The sequence below is a fragment of the Aptenodytes forsteri genome, unplaced genomic scaffold, assembly GCF_000699145.1.
Source record: "Aptenodytes forsteri isolate BGI_AS27 unplaced genomic scaffold, ASM69914v1 Scaffold398, whole genome shotgun sequence".
Taxonomy (NCBI): Eukaryota; Metazoa; Chordata; class Aves; order Sphenisciformes; family Spheniscidae; genus Aptenodytes; species Aptenodytes forsteri.
In genome coordinates, this window is record NW_008794545.1 from 1080900 (window position 1) to 1099555 (window position 18656).

The 18656-nt window shown below is 38.2% G+C and overlaps 1 protein-coding gene across 21 annotated transcripts in view; it reads left to right on the forward strand.

Annotated features, from left to right (window-relative positions):
* ARPP21 (cAMP regulated phosphoprotein 21) overlaps window positions 1-18656 on the forward strand; it is a 204553-nt gene that overhangs the window by 99770 nt on the left and 86127 nt on the right. For 8 of the 21 annotated variants that reach the window (XM_019470231.1, XM_019470242.1, XM_019470235.1 and 5 more), the window contains 8 exons: window positions 875-1077; window positions 1479-1520; window positions 1924-1965; window positions 2851-2940; window positions 7004-7157; window positions 8394-8472; window positions 9794-9853; window positions 10757-10897. In XM_019470231.1, coding sequence (XP_019325776.1) covers window positions 913-1077; window positions 1479-1520; window positions 1924-1965; window positions 2851-2940; window positions 7004-7157; window positions 8394-8472; window positions 9794-9853; window positions 10757-10897 — 773 coding nt within the window. In that variant the 5' untranslated portion in view covers window positions 875-912. The remainder of the gene's footprint in view (window positions 1-874; window positions 1078-1478; window positions 1521-1923; window positions 1966-2850; window positions 2941-7003; window positions 7158-8393; window positions 8473-9793; window positions 9854-10756; window positions 10898-18656) is intronic. The other 13 variants (XM_019470238.1, XM_019470241.1, XM_009272416.2 and 10 more) reach the window with 6 other exon arrangements.

Sequence of the window (18656 nt, forward strand, 5' to 3'; positions counted from 1 at the left end):
GAGAAAATAATAATAGGCTTTAACTTTGAAAAGCCTTTTAAAGCTTTGTACAACAACCCATTGTGAGCTGAGAGTAAATGCAATTCAGTTAAAATACCTTCATTAGAAATACCTGCCAAGGGCTTCCTGTAGGATTTTCATAGTGCTGGAGTGGCATGAGGTTTGGGAAGAGGTTTAGGATTTTAATAATGGAGCTGTCAGTTTGATGCCTGAAAATGTTGACCCTGAGAGCTTTATTGCCAAATTTAGATTTCATATTTATATTAAATTATTACTTCTTCAAATATATATATATATATCTTTTTTAAACTGGTAGTGAGCACCATGGGCTTCTGCTATGTACAAAAAACATGGTTGAGTGCTAAAAACAGTGTTGTTGCTCACGCTTGGTTTTTATTTCTGTTTGTTTTGGTTATTCTTTTTTATTTAAAAAAAAATCTAGAGGAGGGGAGCACCGAGATGCCAGAGACCTGGAAGTCTGAATGGGTCCTTCCTGCCTGGTGCCGCTGAGCTCTGTAGTGGAGAGTCCCTCACCGTCCCTGCCTGCACCTCTGCACTCCTGGGGCTGGGCTGGGAGAGACAGGGCTGGGGAGTCGCAGCACCTTACCTTAAATCTGCTCTCCACCAAGACCATTTAGGTCGGAGCTCTGCTTGTTTAACCTGATACAATTCTGCTGTTTATCCAATATTGTCAATTCAGTACATCTCTTCAGCTGGGACATACATAGCTTTCCGCTCCTGAGCTGCATATTTTGGTTTGTTTGTCAAAGGAAATGAAATTACTTACTTGGGAATTAAGAAAAAAAAAATATATATATTCACCCCCAGTGTTTTTTTGTGTGTGTGTTTGTGTCGTGATATCTTGACCTTTCAGGTCACCAAATCTTGTTATTTTAATTTCTGTCTGGAAGAATGTCTGAGCAAGGTAAATTGAACCAGGAGACAGCAGAGGAAGCTGTGAAGGAGCAGGAGACTGCCATCTCCGAAGCGAACCCGGACAACTGTATCCTTAAATCTGAAAGCTCGGAAGTAGAGGAGAAGGAGGAGAAGCTGAGCGATGCCAAGACAGAGCTGCAGGTAAGATAGGAATAGTGAATGGGCGTGTTAAATATCAGTGTGTTACCATTGCCTTTCCATTTCTATGATCTCTTTCATTGCCTATGCTTCCCCTATTTTTTCTCTCATAATTTTGAGACTGTCTCTCTCTCTCTCTCTCTCTCTCTCTCTCTATTTATTTATTTTGGGTCCTTTTATCTCCCTAAAAAATAAATGCTGTTATTTGTTATACCTTTCAAGCTCTTTAGGCTGCTGTCCATGTTACTAATTTTTCTGAGAAGTTAATTCCTAGACGTCTGTGTTAAAGCTTGGTGAAATATTTGACTGTTTTCCCTCTTTGGGGATTTAGAAAACTACCTTGATCTCATGAATTTACAGGTAATACTAATGAATAATTACTTAATGTGTGGTTTGGTTTGTAGGTGTTACTGCCAACAAAAAGTTGTTATGCAAAGCCTAAGAAGGTAATTTGATAAGAAGACTTTATCGGATGAGGGGGTTTTAATCCTTTTTGCTCAATCGAATATAAATATAAAGGGGGAGACTACAATTTAAGAGGAATTTGGAGAGGGGGAGCATTTACTTAAGTATGCCTTTTCTTACATTTTTATTATATGCAAAATTTACAGAACACTGTGCAGTGTGTTTTTGTTATTTATACCTGTTCTTAAAATGAATAAAGCGAGCAGAGAATGATTCTTGGTTTTCCCTGCTCTCCAGACTGGGTTTGGGGAAGTTGTTTTTGCAGTCAGCAACTGATGAAAATATCATTTAGGAGTGATTTAGTCTCTTTATTTATTGGTAATGCTGTTGTCATGCACATTTTCCACTGAAGTGATAACTGCTGCTCTTTTTTGCTATACCCAGAAACGAGGTGCCAATCAGAACCAGCAGAAAAAGAGATCCAAGGTAAGGGTCCATCTCTGTTTGGAGTTGCATGCCATGGTAGGATAAAGAATTTCAATCAAATGTCTGTCTGCAATTGGAATGATGGCCTTTCATCACTTGTGTGGTGGTTGGGGTTTTTGTTTGTGGTTTGTGTCCCCCCCCCGCCTTACCCCATAATCTTGTTGCACAAAGGCAGAGGACTTCCTCTAGATAAAATGTGTCAGGCTCCCCTTTATTTATCCATCATACTTTTATGCTGTGTGCTTGTGTTAGTCAGCCTGTGTGCTTGTGTGCGCCACTAGGGAAGGAAAAAGCTCGTTCCTTTTGCTTTAGTAATTAACGTTTTTGTTTGAATTTTATTTTAATGGACTAATCTTGACATAAAGAAGCAGAGACTGACTAGCTCCCTAAGGAGGGGGAAGAAGGAGCTTCTAGGAACAAAAAACCCCTCCCAAACCTTCTTTTAATTTTCCAAGTGCAGATCCATAAAACTTGCACATTTTATTGTCCGTGTTCCGTGGATATAATACTACTAGAAGAAGAGGGCGGGGAACCAAAACAAACAAACAAAAAACCCCAAAACCAAATGGAAGAAGGAACCTTTGAGCTTAACTTTATGTTACATTACCTTCAGTATTGGATTATCTATTCTTTGCTGTTACGATTTTTGATGGAAGGGAGTGAACTGTAGCAGAAATGATTAAAAGCAAAAAGAAACCTACCACCTCCCATGTGGCAAATGGCTCACTGCTTAGAATCCTTTTCTATTTGCATCAAAGGCAGATACAATTTTGCTGGGTGGGTAGTACTTATTTGGGATATTTAGGGACAGCTGGTGTGTGCAGCTTATGTGACTTGGGGTCAGTAGTAGTGTTCTCTGTTTTGTTTTCTCTCTCTCTCATTCAGTCAGGAGCTAAAGGAAAACTTGTCCGGAGTCTTGCTGTGTGTGAAGAGTCATCTCCTCGCCCGGGAGCAGAAAATATTCATGATAATCAGGTACACTTGCAATCATTTCTGTTAGCTGCATGGTTGACCTCCATGTTCAGTTGCATGATTATGTTACTTAATTGGGCATTTAACAATGTCTTTCTTGGGGGAAAAATTTCATCCAACAATGAACACGTTTTTATGAAGTTATCTGGTTTAGCGTGAACTTTATTTTGAAATACTAGTTTTATACTATATCACAGGGTGTTGTTTGCTTTTTTTTCCAGACCCCCTGAAAATTTCAGCAAATGGAAAAGAATTCAAAAGAATTCAGATTTTAAAATTAAAAAAAAATAGTAACAATCAAAAAGAATATTAATATGTTCTTTTCTCTAAGGCTATCTCTTTCGAGGCTGCACCAGATACAGTTATGAATATGTGCTCTGGTTTCTGGTTCCTCTGAGACTCCAGTTCATATCAGTGTCCCCCTTCACATAAAATTCATAGGTTCTTCGCTCTCTAAAATACCTTGGTAGAGCCAAGGATGCCTCCTACTGAGTGGCATTCGTTTTTCTAAACTCTTGGTGTAGATTTTCCGGTATTGAAAAGCGTGTATTTGAGTTTATCTGTACTGGTAGTGTTGTATTCCCAGCAGCTGGTAGAGTTCTGTCCCCTGCACCCCTCATCTTGGACAATAACACTGGTGGCAGTCTTTGTAGACTAATTCCAAAAAATACCCCAAAAAGCAAAAGTAAAAACCTCAAATACTCTTCTTTGCTTGCCTGGTAAGAGCAAGGCTTAAAAAAACCCAAAATATAATGAGCACTGCCTATAATTTATGAGATGTTTATGTGCAAATGAGATCAGCCATTGAGAGAGCTTGAGCAAGTGACTTCTTGTGAGCTTAGCACAAAAACAAAAAATCACATTTAAGTGTACTTTCTCACCATTTCCTCTATTGACTTGAAAAGAAACAAATCCAGCTCTCCTCTTAGCTCATAAGTATGGAGAGGTTTTTCTATTTTTTTTAATTTTTTTTTTTTGAAAGACCAAAACCCAGGGTGTTTAGCAGGGGGACGTCTACATGTTCTACTGCTCTACAATGATGGTTATGCAGTAGATGAACAGGTTATTTTATCAGTTGTTCTGTTGTAGGTACATGCTTTCTGCTTAACTTGCGTTACTCAAAATGCGTGGCTTTTGTTCTGCTTTCATTTGTATTTTCTATTGTTTAATGGAGAGTGAAAAGGAGAATAATAAAAGAGATTGTATTAAGCATCGCATGGTAGTTTATAATGTACTGCACAGGACCTGTATTAAACGTCAGAGAGACTGGCAGGTTTTGAGGTAAAATCTCTGTCCGGATTGCACCCCGATGCCAGGCAGAGGAGGGGTTCCTGTTACACACGGCCTCTGGTCTTACCTGACTTTGGCCAGCCGCGGCAAAGATTTCTTTGACCATATCGAAACATTCGTGGGAGACAAAATGTCTCCCTGGACCCCAGCACCCATTTCCTAAAGACACAATTGGCTTGGTGTAGGAATTGCACTTTTGCTGTTGCTGACCTTTTACTAATGAATGTGGCTCAGCTTTGCCATGGAAAGCTGGACCTGCAGGCTCCTCCTTGGACTGGCTGAAGGATGAAGTTTTGTGCCAACCGAATTGCTTTGCTTTCACTTTAGAGGAGAAAAAGCTTATTTTCGGTTTGGATTTTTTTTTTTAATTATTATTTTATCTTATGGTTTACAAAGCACAGGGAATTAATTACCAGCGAATGTACAGTACATTGCCAGAACTACTGAGTATGGATTGTACTGCAGACTTGATGTTTGTATTTATATTTGAATACTTGCCTTCATTTTCCTGTATAGGGAAAAAACTTGTTTACCTGTATTACTTGATCTTGAACGCTTACCTGATGGTTCACTATGTCCTTACTTAAAAGGAATGTTGCCTTTAATGTTATACTGTTGACCAAGAAATGTATTATTGCAATTTGAACATTTATTTTGTTGTTCACTATACTTACCTTGTATCAATGTATTTATTAACATTGTATTTTATTATTGAGAAAAATCAATAAAAATCTAAGAAAATATACAGTAGCTTGCTTTCACGACTCTGCAGCCCTTTTGTGTGTTTCTTCTAGTGCAAATATATAAGTATTATGTTACATGTAAGACGGTATTTACTGTATGTTCGTATGTGTGCTTATGTGTAAAGTCTGTCATTTTTATTTTCATAAGTGCATTTTAACAACAACTGTGAAGGTTAGGATTAATATCCTGCGAACAGCATGGCCAGTTACATTTTTCTCCTGTTTTGAAAAGCTAGCGGCAGAGTCGCTTTGCTCTGGACAGTGCAGGGAATCGGAGTTACCCTTTGGGGTCTTTTGGCAGTGGTTGATCCAAAGTTTGTTGTCTGAATGAGAAATCGAACTGCCATTTGAAGTGAAAGAAAGCAGGCCTAACGTTAGTCCTCTGAGTGCAACTGAGCAGGTTAGCAAACGTTTTTCTATGTATCCTTACGTCAGACGACCAGGAGTTCCCACTCTTTCCCTCTGTACACTCAGTTTTTGGCTAATACTGTCAACCAAAACTAACAGAAGTAGGGATTAAGGACGGTAGTTCAGGTTAAATTTTGGCTCTAGGGCTTTGTTTCCCTTTTACAGTGCTTTTCATCACAAGTCTTTTGTGCCACATTCGAACTTCACAAAAAGTTGATAATGATTAAGATGAGAAATTACCCAATTTCTGTGTTACTGTGGCATGTTTATGCTGATATCTTGTTCTGTTAGGATCTTGTCTTACATGTGTTGTGGTGGCTGATTTGTAGGTCTTTAAAAAATTCAGAAACCTGAAATTTGTAATAATTACTGAAATCATCTTTCGAATTCATTATGGTCTGGTTGCTTAAAAAAAACACCCCTTACGTTAAAGTTTTGTATTGATCATTTTTTAAAAAATTGTGAAGGAAGGGAATTTACTAGTATTCCAGAAACTCTGATTTCTCCAATATTGGTGAATTTGGTTTTCATTAACATGATGCCAAAAAATTACCAGGCATGGAGGACTCTCTTCTGTTAAAGAAAATGGCATTACCGGGGAGTTTTGTGACAGCTGAATTCAAGTGTACATTTTTACACTACTTAAGCATATAGTATTATTTTGGCCATTTTTTCTGCAAAAGAATATGAACGCAGAAGTAGGCTTCCTTCAATTTTGTCCAACCAGATTGTTATTTCTTGAAATATATAAGTTATGCCATGGTAACTTCAAAAGAAAACGATTTGTGTTTTGTTAAAACAAAGCCAATATAAGATAATGTTGTAAGTGGGAAATAACAAGTTCTTTAAAGCAAATTGGTAAACGCAAGCCAGCTTGAATTCTCAGTTTTAATTAAGTTTTTAAAGCTGAAGCATGCTTTCAAAGGGACTCATAGTCTCTTAAATACTGAATTTTTGAGGACAAAACTTGGAGAAGTTCACTTACCGCAACTTGATTGAAAATCGCAGTGCACATTTCACCCCTTTTGCTAAAGGCATGCTTGCATATGTCTTTAAATATAAAGTACCTGATAAGTTAGTAAGCCCTCTTGAAGACAGCTGAGTTTATAATTTGCAGGCACTCTTCTATCAGAGCCTGAAAGCTCAGTCTAGCTGATACTGCGCCTACATGTGCAAAACAGTTCATACGAACCTCCAGGATTTTTTAGTGAGGGGGAAAAAGTTATATTTTTCAGGCATCTGTCCATCGATCATCACTTAACATTTGTAGTGTTGATTAAATTATAGAATTACTTAAGAAAGCCCATATAAAATGTATTTCACTGTTCTAATAAGTCTTAAGTGAGAATTACTAAAGTGTAGAATAATATAGTGCCTTTAATATCGGTAGACTAAAAATTTATAGTGTTCAAATATTAGGGGAAAAAAATACACTTACCACTAGAATTTGGCCTCTAAGATGTCATTATTCTCCTGGAAAAAAAAATCATTTTTCAAATAGGAAAGAAATGTATCTGGCTTCAGCTTTTCTAGCTACACATAGTTTAACGGAAATCTCTGCAGGTTGGAAGCCATGGGAAGCTTACTGAATCTGGCCCCAAATTTATCTTTCTTTTTTTTCCCAGCAGGAATCAATCCAACTACAGCTTTCGAGTTTTCCTAGCTTGCAAGAAGAAGATAAATCTAGTAAAGATGACTCCGAGAAAGAAAAAGAGAAGGATAAAAATAAAGAAAAAGATAAAAACAGTGAAAAAACCAAGATCAGAATGTTGTCAAAAGGTGAACTTAAAAATATTTAAATTGCTATAATTACTGTTATAAAAAGCATTGTATGTTTCCATAATCATGCATTTCTTTATTTGTGTATAAATACGCAGTAGAAGTGTTTTCATACATTGAGAAAATTCAGAACCTGAAATGTGTATGCATGAGTGGTTTTCATACAAATATCGGGCTTGAAAGTGAAGAAACCTTCCAAACTGAGGTTTGGTACTAGAGGTTATTAATTTTCTTTAATGTAAAATCATTCTTCTGAGTACTTAACCGTGTTGGTATAAACACATAAATATATTTGTGATTATATAATAAGCGTAAGACTCTAATACACTTTTTTCCCGTTAGGGATGATATGCTGGCATGTCACTTGTGCAATGTAGGCAGTAGGGAGTAATCCTCTTCACTATTGCTCATCTCTCATGGAGAATTTCTCTTAAATGCTATAAGGAAATCCATCCATGACCTTTAACCTGCATTGCAATCTACTATTATCACCTACTAAGACTTCTTCAGAAAAGATCTTGTGTCTAAATTTGGTATTTTTTAAAAAAAAATCTTTTTATTAATCCATGGTATAAAGTTGCAGTGTAATCTCTCAAAAATAATCATTGCCTACCTGGGTGTGGATCCATAGCTGGTGTGAATTGTCAGCTGGCTTCAATGGAGCTCACAGTTCACGCCAGCTTGAGGATCTGTGTGTACTTTTGAGTCAGGCGATATAGCAATGCTGAAAAATTAATTCTGACTACTGTCACGCATCCCTATTACCCACCCACTCTCGGGCGTCACTGAATTTCAGTCTGTTAATGCAAATAGGATTCCCACTGGCACGATGCCTCATTTGCTGTGTGTACAGCATATATTAAGTGATGCAAAGAAACATTGATGAATAAAACTCTTTCATTTTTTAAAATTCTATTTAGTAGTTTAAAGGAAGAACTTGTCAGGGTTTTGAGCGTCATTGGAGGTTTCCCATGATTTTCAAATGACCAGCACTTTCTGTTGGTGTCTAGTTTCGGTGCTACGTTCTCAGTAGAACGATACAGAGGAACCGTCAATGTCCACCCGATGCTTCCGAGTGTAGATCTTTCTTGGCTGAAATCCAAATGAACATTTTCTTTCAGAACATATGCTTTCAGATTGTTGCTGGAAAATGGATTTGATTTATAGAATAGCTTAATTGTAACTGTTGAAATGAAATAAATGAGGGGGGGTGGGTGTTTTGTTTTTATTTTTCAGATTGCAGTCAAGAGTATACAGACTCAACAGGCATAGATTTGCATGAGTTTCTCATTAACACATTAAAGAATAACCCCAGGTAGGTGTTCTGTGCATTAGAGCTGGCACTCCTGAAATTATAGCTGGCAGTCTTGGAGTTCCCGTAACTGTACGCTGTGTTTTATTAGTTCTGGAGATGGTTATGAGGGAAAATGTAAAGGAGGTAGGCTGTTAACTGAGCAAAAAGCTATAAAAAGTCATCAACTTTTACTCCCCTGTCCAGTCACCCATTGCTTAATTTCACTTTCAGCAATATCTCGTCTTTGTCCTTACCTTCTTGCATATAGCTCTACATGATGTTAGCAGTAATATATTATAACCATTGCAATCGGAGATTGGTATGGGAATATAAAGTAGTTTTCTTTTGGCAGTGCTGTACACAATTAAAATCCTGTGCACAGTGCCAAATTCTGCTCTCTGTATTCCCATAGTTTTCATTTGGAGCAACAAGCTCATCTCATCATTAAATTTGTCTCTAAACGTCTAAGGAAGGATCCGTAACATTTTTATATGTTGTGATTTTAAATGTTCATTTCAACTGAATCTGTTAAATAGGTACCACGTAATTCTGCAATTATAGGAGAACTAGGAATAATTGGGTACCTAACAGCTTGCATAACTTCTTGTATAGATGATGGAAGGTCCTTGAATTGTTTTTTCTGCACAAAATGAGAAAGTTCAAAAGAACTAAGGAGTGATGAACTCTGTCGAGCTTAGAAAAAAAATACATGTGTGGAAATATGCTGGGGAAATTTTTGAATGTTTTTGGCGGGGGGACGGGGGGGGGAAGGAACATCTGAGACCTTCCAGTTGAAAACAGAGCATTTTGACTGAGAAATGCTGCGGCATTGCCTCCTGGGAGCCATAATTCAAAGGCGTTGTTCTCCATTGTGTTCTCTAACTAGATTGGATGTGCCCAGTCCTCTCGCCTGCAGATCAATGCCTCATGGAAGATATGTCTCAGACAAAATGTTGAAAACTTCTGTGGGTAGCAGCTCTTCTCATGAAAGAGCTAGGCTAGCTGGAAATACCATTTTCTATCAAAAAAAAAAAAAGGGTGAAAAAGGACCAAAGCTATCCATAGCAGTCAGTCTTTCTATGGAAGGCATTGATCACAGCCTGGTGTGGCTGGAAGCACTCTTATACTGTAGCTGAGCTCAAGGAAGAGCTAAATCTGTCACATATGTCAGCGAAGGTGCAGCAAAGCAGGCTGCAATCTCCTCCAGAAGCACGTTTCATTTTTAATCAGGATGGTTGACAACACTTGCAAAGTTGCCTTACAAACATTGATATATTCATTTTTTCATCTAAAATGTCTATTGGTAGTTGATGCTACAAATCCTTGCATTTCTTTTTGACAGGGACAGAATGATACTCTTGAAAATGGAACAGGAAATTATTGATTTTATTAGTGACAACAAGTAAGTCGAGTTCCACACTTGGTTATTAAGTCACGTGTGCTTGTAGCAATGCGAGCTGTGCGAGGGATACGCGCATATGGACCACAGTGCTCCTGAGTGCTGTTACTGGCACGCTGCAAGATCAGGCTTTTATTTCCTGACACATGGTGGTACTGCTTAAAATACAGTAGATGTAAATGAAAACCTTTTGCTTTTCATTGCATCATAATTGCACTGGCTCTGCTCATTTAGGTCCAAAAATATGATTAAAGCTTTCAGTGCAGAGGATGATCAAATATGCTACCTCATGGGTTTCCCTGTGTGCTATGTTATTCTAATGTGTTGGAAAATAAAACTGGACTTGGGTGGCAGGATTCTTGCTACTACGTGCTCTTTAGAATAAAATGTTTCTGCAGCTTTAAAAAATAGAGAGTCAGAATAACAGCAGAGGAAGAAACTATGCTGACGGGAAATAAGCATTTTGTCAGTAAGAGAAAAAAGGAGTATTTGCCAAACTAGATCTTTCCAGTATAGCCCTGCGTCTGACTTTTGGGAGATAGGCAGAAAGCTGTTGCCCGTATCTCAGTAAATCTGCAGGACTGTTTGTGCAGGGAGTGTGAATGTGTATGCGGGGTCGAGGGACGAGTTCTTCCCAATATAGAGAATACTCAGTTGATAACCATGAAGCCCGAGCTTTGTTTGTCCCAGTGTAGCGCATGGAAATGTGCTTATTAGAAACTCTAAAAATAATTCCTTTCTTTTTTTTCTGCCTACTTGTAGCAAACATTTATATGTAAATGGACAAAGGAGAAGTTTTCAGTTAGATTTCTGTCCACTGAATTATCGAATGTATTGCTATTTTCATTTAATTATAGCTCAGAAGGAAATGTAATTATCAATGCAATTTGTTTTCTTTTTTTCCAGTAATCACTATAAAAAGTTCCCTCAGATGTCGTCGTATCAGAGGATGTTAGTGCACAGAGTGGCAGCTTACTTTGGAATGGATCACAATGTGGATCAGACTGGAAAATCTGTAATTATCAACAAGACCAGCAATACAAGAATGTAAGTAGCAACACTATTGTGTTTTTTGCTTGTTCCCTTTCACAAGAGCTGGTTTGTACCATGATTGTGTGGCATATCTTTTTTTTTTTTAATATTTTTTTTTTTATTTTTGTAGCAAGAGTGAGTGCTGTTTATCGCTTTCTAGGGTGGGAGGGGAGGACAGGGCTTGCATTGTGAGGTTATTTAAGGATATAAAGATGCATAAGGAGAAATCAACCCAATTTGTATCTTGCAAGAAACTTAACACAGTATCTTGGAATGTTACTTTCCCTGACTCCTTAGTGCCACCACTTTGATACAGAAATGAGCTCGTTGCTTTACATGTCACCTGATACCATACGGCTATATTCCTAAATAACCCAAACGTATTTGGAAGATTGCCTCTTCCCTTGTTCTGGCTCTCCCTGCTTCAAGAGTCATTTTCTGCCCAACCTGATTATTTAGGATTTGGTTCCCCTCCACCACCTGCCACTATTCATTCCCTTTTCTTCCTCTTCTCCCCTCCTGGTTCCACTTTATTTTCTTTTCAAATCTCATTGTTTGACCACAGAGTTTTTGTGGGATATAATTTCCTTCTGATGGTTCGAATGCACTGCAAAATTCCTGGTAGGTTAAAATTGTGCTGGCAAGCTTTATGCTCTCCTCCGTGAACCCGTATAAAGCTAGCAAAAGCTCAATACGAAGTTCCTTGGCTAATTCAGCAAAGATGCAGTCATGTGTCCTTGCCCTAATCAGCATCACTTCTGCTGCCAAGTCATGGAACCATAGCCTTCCTCTCCCTCTTTACCTATAAACTACATAATGAAGAGGAAGTAATTACAACTGGGTAACGAAGTTTTGGTATCTGGTATTGGAACAAGAAAGCCCCATTTGAAAATTTTGTACTTCCTGTATTCAATTAGTAGGAGAAATAAAAGCATTTATTTCATTTACATATCCAGTAGTTAGGTGATTTACTTAGATGCAGTTGCAGAGAGGGTTTTTTTGTGGGTTTTTTTTTGTTTGTTTGTTTTTTAGTGTTACTAGCTTCTCCAGTAAAAGGCTAGAGGGACTACCTAATTTTGCAAGATCAAAACCTGAGCCAAACACATTGGTATTTGTTATTTCACTGAGCCCTAAAAATCTTCCATGTGTGTGAAGTAAATTTAAGATCACAGACAATTTATTTTAGAACTTTTTCATGGGCTATCCCTGAGATACTTGGGCATCTGTAAAACGACACTTAGACATTAATGTTTTTAAAGGTCTGAATAAAGCGTGCACTAACAGTCTGATTTTCAGAAGTCAAGAGAATTACAGTAGCTCGATAAAACTAACACTCAGGCTGCTAAGGCTTAGCCTCAGGGTCTGGTAATACCTGTCCCTGTGCAAGGACTATGTTTGGGTATGAATAAGAAAAAGCTGGGTATGCAGCAAACTGGTGATCTTTTTGAGCTGTAAATGAGGGAAAAAAAAATTAGTCTCTTAAACAAAACACAGTCAATCATATTTGAATGCTTTTTAGGCGCTCCTCTTTACAGTTCTCCCTTTTCCCTTCACATCTGTGTCACCTCTGAGGTGCACCAACTGTTACAGATCTTTCCTCACAGCGTTGCCTTCTCCTGGTTGACTTGAATCAAATGTGAGAGTATCACATTAATATTTGATAATGCCTTGCTCGGTTGCGTGGCTGTGCATCGCAGAGATGGGTAGCACTGGAAGCGCTGTTGGAAATACTTGCACAGTGCTTCTGGAGAGGACACCGAAGTCGTCTTCAACAGTCAAAACTTTATCCGAGTGCTCTGGTGAAGCTGTGGCTTCTTGTGTGGTGGGAATGAGCAAGCAAGGCTGTTTACCAGGCATGAACTGGCATCCTTGTGGGCAAGCTCAGCAGGCAGGACATTGCAGGGGTATAACGGATCGAATGACCCTTTCAGCTGTGGTCTTGCAAGCTGGAGGTGAGGCATGGAGACAGACAAATTGGTTCTGACACCATTCCTGTGTAGATCTTCCAGAAATAAACACAGGGCTTTGCCCCTCTGTTGACTGTGAGTACAGCTGTTTTGTAAGCACCACACAAACTGCAGATTTTTTTCCCTTCTGCAGTGATTTGATGGTAGGTAACTGGATTATGTGAAGCTCATATTGCATCATGGTGCTTTCAGTGTGTTATTTACATTATTTTGATATGCTGTAAAATAAGGCTTTGTAGAAGTAGCTCTTTCTTTTCATAACTGGAGATGTCATGTTTTTTTAAAACATCCCTGGCTCTGATAGAAAATAGATTGCTGTTATCCAGCTTGAATAAGGGCTGATGAGATTTTTATTATCCGCAGCAAATATTGTGCAAGTTCCACATCTGAAAGCATCCGATGTGATTTCATGAGTTCTGCATTTCAGTACTCTCAGATGAAACAATTTTGTGCGGTTCAGAATCAACACCAAATACTGGGAATGTGTTGACTCTATTAATTACCTCTTGGACAGTATCCAGAATACCGGAGAATCTGGAGAGCGGCTGAAACGCTGTTCAATGTGGTTATGCTGTGCTGTAAGCCTGAGCCTTGATAGTTCTATGTGAATTTATGGAGAGGCCCCATAGACACATATTCTGAAGATTTGCATTTTGACAATAAATTATCTCTTCATGGCATATGGTTTCCAAAGTACTTTAGTTGCATACTGTGGAGAGGGAAGAATATTCTTGCATGCTCAAGAATGCATAAATTCTGCGCTGGCTGTCACTTCTGCGTGTGTGTGTCCCTGTTTGGGAAGAGCATATGACTCTACGGAATTGCTGTGTGGGCTTGAATAAGCACCACGTGGCTTATTTCTCTGGCCGAGTGAGGGTTTGTGTCACATCTCTGCTCACACTTGCAGGCGATGAGTTGTTCCCTGGCTCCAGGCAATGAGGTGCATTTATTCTGTTCAGCAGAGACCTCTCGTTCTCGCTGCCCGCAGGTGCTTGGAGGCACAGGTGTCAGGAGAGTTAATGGCTTTGAGATGAATGGGCTGGTTGGGAAAATACGGTAATAATGCTACTGTAGAGGTGCTGCGGTATGGAGTAGGGTTTGTCAAACGGGGGATTAGGGTATGAATAGAGTGGATGGGGGCATTTAATTTCTTTCATCAGTTGGCCATCTTAGGGCAACATATATCCGCTTCTGTGTAGGTGTGCCTATAAAAAACACCTGCTTTTTCGGGGTTTGGAATTTGAGAAAGTGCTTATTGAAGAGGCTGCAGCTGGAAGGAGGGCTGTGGCTTGTCTGGTCAACATTGCTGCTTTATGGAGAGGGGAAGACAATGGTAGTAAATGCACTAGGACTTGAATCTCTCCAGGATTGCAATCCTGAAGCTTTAGTGAACTCTGAGTGAAGTTTCTCTTAAAGAGACAGTCAGACCGTAATGTTTGCAGTCTGAAGACTATTTATGATGAGGAGCTTAATTTAAGGTGCTTTTTTTTAAAAAAAAAAAAAAATTATTGGAATGTGAACAAGTCATACTGTTTTTGAAGTTTTTTTATGAAATGAAATTTTAAAACAGAGAGATGACCTCAACTACTCAAATGTTTGTTAACCTTCATAAAGTTAAGTCTCTGTACTCTAGCTCTCAATCAGAATAGTGGATTTTAAAAACAAACTATCTTTCCATATGTTTTTTGAAATTAAGACTAGGTTAAAAAAGAACAACTTCGAAAAATAAGTATCATTTTTCATGGTCTCACATCTTACAAAGTCCTGCCTAACTAAATTGTCCAACTTTTAAAATCTTATTCTCAGCAGTATACATGAGAAAAGTTGATCAGAAAACGAGGAAGGGTTTTTTGTTTTGTTTTTATAGTCAAAGAGCTCGAATACTAGTTAAAATGGGAAGTCTGCTTTGTTCAATATGAAACTACTCTTGTGTCACCATTGTAATGTATATTTGTCTGTCATCTGTGTCTGCCTGTCATCTATCTAAAGATATACTGAAATGTATGGGGAACTTAAGACAGTGAAATATGATATAAACAGAAGTTTGGAATTGAGGCAATATGTTAGACAGGGCATCCAAAATTGGAGCCAAAAAAATGCGTATGTGCCAGCTTCTATTCCATATGTTCCTCATAATTCCTATCAGACAACGGGAAGTACTTCAGAGCTTTTTGCAGAAGCATTCATATTATTAAACATCAGTTCAGTCAGATTCATTCATTTGATTATCTGTAGATAGGTGGAGAAATGTAGGGGAAGTGTTTGGTGTGCTTCGTAAACGAAAAGAGTTTTCATTTGGTTGAGATCACCCATGTGACAAGTATGTCTGTACCACAGCCCACACATGCATTCATGTACATTTTTATTTAAGTGTGAGTGGCAGGGCTCATCAGAATTGAGAAGGTGGAGTGCTTATGATATATAGTGGTTGTATTTAGACATTTTCATACATTCTGAGGGTGTAACATACCTGTTACGAACTTTATACCAATACTCACATCTTTAGTTACGACTTTTTTTTTTTTTCCCAAGAGCATCATGAGTTATGATCCTTGTAATATTTGGTTTTCTTCTTACTCTATTGATATGTAAATGTTAATATAATATTGGCCCAGTCGGAAGGTTTTTTTGGTGCCTTTGAGATGCATCAAAAACTTTGGGCAATAGTAAGATGTTATGTGTATTACAGGGGTTCCTTATAATCTAGGGTTGAAGGAGGCATACTGTACAGTATGTACTTTGAACCACCTACAAGACTTTTGTAGTTATGACATATGATCTGTGTTATTCTGTCTCCTCTGTGTAAGGGTGGTTTGAATCACAGAGAAGAAAAGTTCTCATTAGGTTTCTATTGTGTATACACTAAGTGATCTTGTTGTAGAGAACATCTATCCTAGTAGAGGTGCGCTGTGCCAATTTCACCATCTTAAGGTAAGAATCTGAACTTTGGTACAGGATCCTACAGACATGTCAGTAAAATGGCATTCACAGAACACTGGCAATTTGAATGAGGAATAGTTTCTAGAAATTTTTTTTACCCTAGGCTAAAGTGCCAAGGCTTCCTTGAGATGCCAAATGTTACAGCCTTTGGAGCATGCAGAACAGTATGCCTTTCCCCTTGACTGAAGAAAGTATTCATGGTTGCTCAGTGTAAATGACTTCAGTTTCTTTAAGCAGTTGTTTGTTGATGGGAAAGATGGGACATATTCCACATGCAATTGGTAATGGCTCTTTTTTAGTTAGGTATATGGTAGTAGTTACAACTGTGTACCTGAACACGTATATCTTTTTTTTTTTTTTTTTTTGTAAAAACTCAGTCAAAGCAATTCAATGTTTGCCAGAGAGTTTGAAGCACAGTTTTGGGGTGTCCTGTCCCCCCCCGCCTTGCCCCCATTGTAATATGGAATAGTTATCTGGCAAATGGTTTGCTGTATGATATTGCATCTGCATTTAAGCACCTTATACTATCCTTGATTATGAGCCATATGATGCAGGAAAACATATGAACACCATTATTTCTGGTTTGTTTGTTTGTTTTTTTTTTCCTTAGAGTCCTACATTACTTTTCTTCAAGGGACTGTGGAATCCGCTCCATTCCTCTGTTTCCTATTGTAGTTACCTCTTTCCCGTCTTCACTACAGAACAGTTGCTCCGTGACTACTAAGAAATAAGTGGAAACTGGGGATATCTATACTTTCCCTCTGGTTTACAATTGCTGTTGCCCAATCAGTATACCACTGACATGTTACAAATGTGTAGAGGAATATATGGGTGCCGTAGTAGATGTATGCAACTAAAATGGAAAAAACCTGTATAACAGAAATAACACTGTAATTGTCTGAGACGTTTTGTTCCAGTTTAAGCTGAACTAATACATTATGCAACTAAGAATTTAGCAAGAACATAATAAAGCAATAACATATAATAATAACTATGAGCTTATGTAGCTACATGGTAACATATGTAGCTTTGAAGTAACAAATTATGTTGGTTTTCATGTATTTTATTTCTTGAGTTTTTCATACAAACATAATCTGTTTATTTCAGTCTGGGATTAAATTAGGAATGTGATTAGAAAAAACTTTTTTCAGTGCAATAGTAATCATGTTTTGGATGCAAGAGCCCAGTGTCCCAGTAGTCATTGCTGTGATGGTTAGGTTTTAGCCTTTAGCTGCTTTCTGGTCCTTCCCGCTGCAGCCCAGAGCTGGGTAGCGGATCCCCTGCATGTCAAGCAGGGGAAGGCTTTCACATCCAAGAAGGAGTGGGGAACTTCCTGAGAAATGCTTCAGAAAAGCATTAAGGGGAATTAGATGTTTCGTGTTGAGGTTCAGGAAACGTCTGCCTGCAGCAGTGGCCTGAGCCTCCTCGTGCACTGCAATGTCTCGGCTTTTTATCACAGGAGAGAGCTACCTGATGTGGAGGAATTGCCTTTCTTTTATCCAGTCACATGGTGATTGGAGAAGTAATTCAGGGTGTACATGTGTTAATAACTGCTAAATGCATTATTTGAGGTTGTGCACCCTCATAATTTCACTACTTGATGCTCATCTGGAAGAGATTGAGCTTTTTTCCTCCCAGTCGTCTTTTCTTTTTTTTTTTTTTTTTTTTAAAGTTATTCTCTTTATTTTAATGATACTTGAGTTAGGACAGCCTTTTTTCTGAGCAAGCATTATCTCATTTTAGTCACATACCTGTTTTACATGAAAGATACAAAAGAAAAAAAATACTTGGTACACTTGAAGTTGAGCTGAATTTGACCCTTAAATACTGGCTTCATTCTTACTTTGATCAGTGTAAGCCATATACTGGACCCATGGAAATAACATCTCATTTACAGAGTAAGTCAGGGTTAATGAACCAGTTCTAATAGCTCCAATATTAAATTTTCATCTAATGTAATTTATCAAAACTAAATTGTTTATAATTAAGGTGGACACGTACTTTACAGCTGTTCTATACTGTAATGAAATATTAGTTAAGCATTAATCAGAAGACATCTATGGTATTTCTCTTTTTCTTTTTTTTTTTTCTTTTTTAATCCTTACAATCACACCACTTAATAGTATAAGTTCTGATAAACCTAGAAGGTTATTGTCACCTGCTCTGTGTGGGGAGATGGGAGGTTACCCCGGAAGAGAATGCTGTGGAGTAGCAAGTAAATAGTTCGGTTGAGGGAAGCTCTTCCTTGCATGAGTAATTAACCCATGTCTTTATGTGCTTGTCCAAGCTGTAGCAGGAAACTGCCCGTTAATCAAGCTGCTGTTTGGTCATTCATACTTTCAAATCACTGGAGGCAGATCTGGAAATCTGAAATGGTCACTGTGCTTTCCTCAGGGGGTAACTGCGCATCAGTAGTAGGTGAAATAATGACTTTAAATCTGGGCTTTTCAGAAATGAGGTGCTGATATATGAGCAAGTGAATTTTAAGTGGTCCAAATTGGTTTTAGTAATTGCCTTTTACGCTTCTGTTGCCTGCCTCATGTTTGATGTAGGAAATATGATACGATCACTAGAAATGAAAAAAACTATTGTGAGTTTTGAGAAACCTTTGTCTTTATAAGCAAAGTCAGTTGTTTCTGCTCGCTGTTTCTAAAGTAGCCTTGTGAGGCCGTCTCTGACGGGTTATTAAAAACAGGCGCTCTTCTTCAGGCCAGTGATTGTTCAGGGGATGACTTCTGATCCACGAGTCTTCCTGCTGGAGATGGGGAAAATGTTCATGGCCTGAAGTAGAAGTAAGCACAAGAATTTGTTATGGTATTAATTTGTACGCATGGGGCATTTCAAGAGGACTAACCATTTCTTCATTA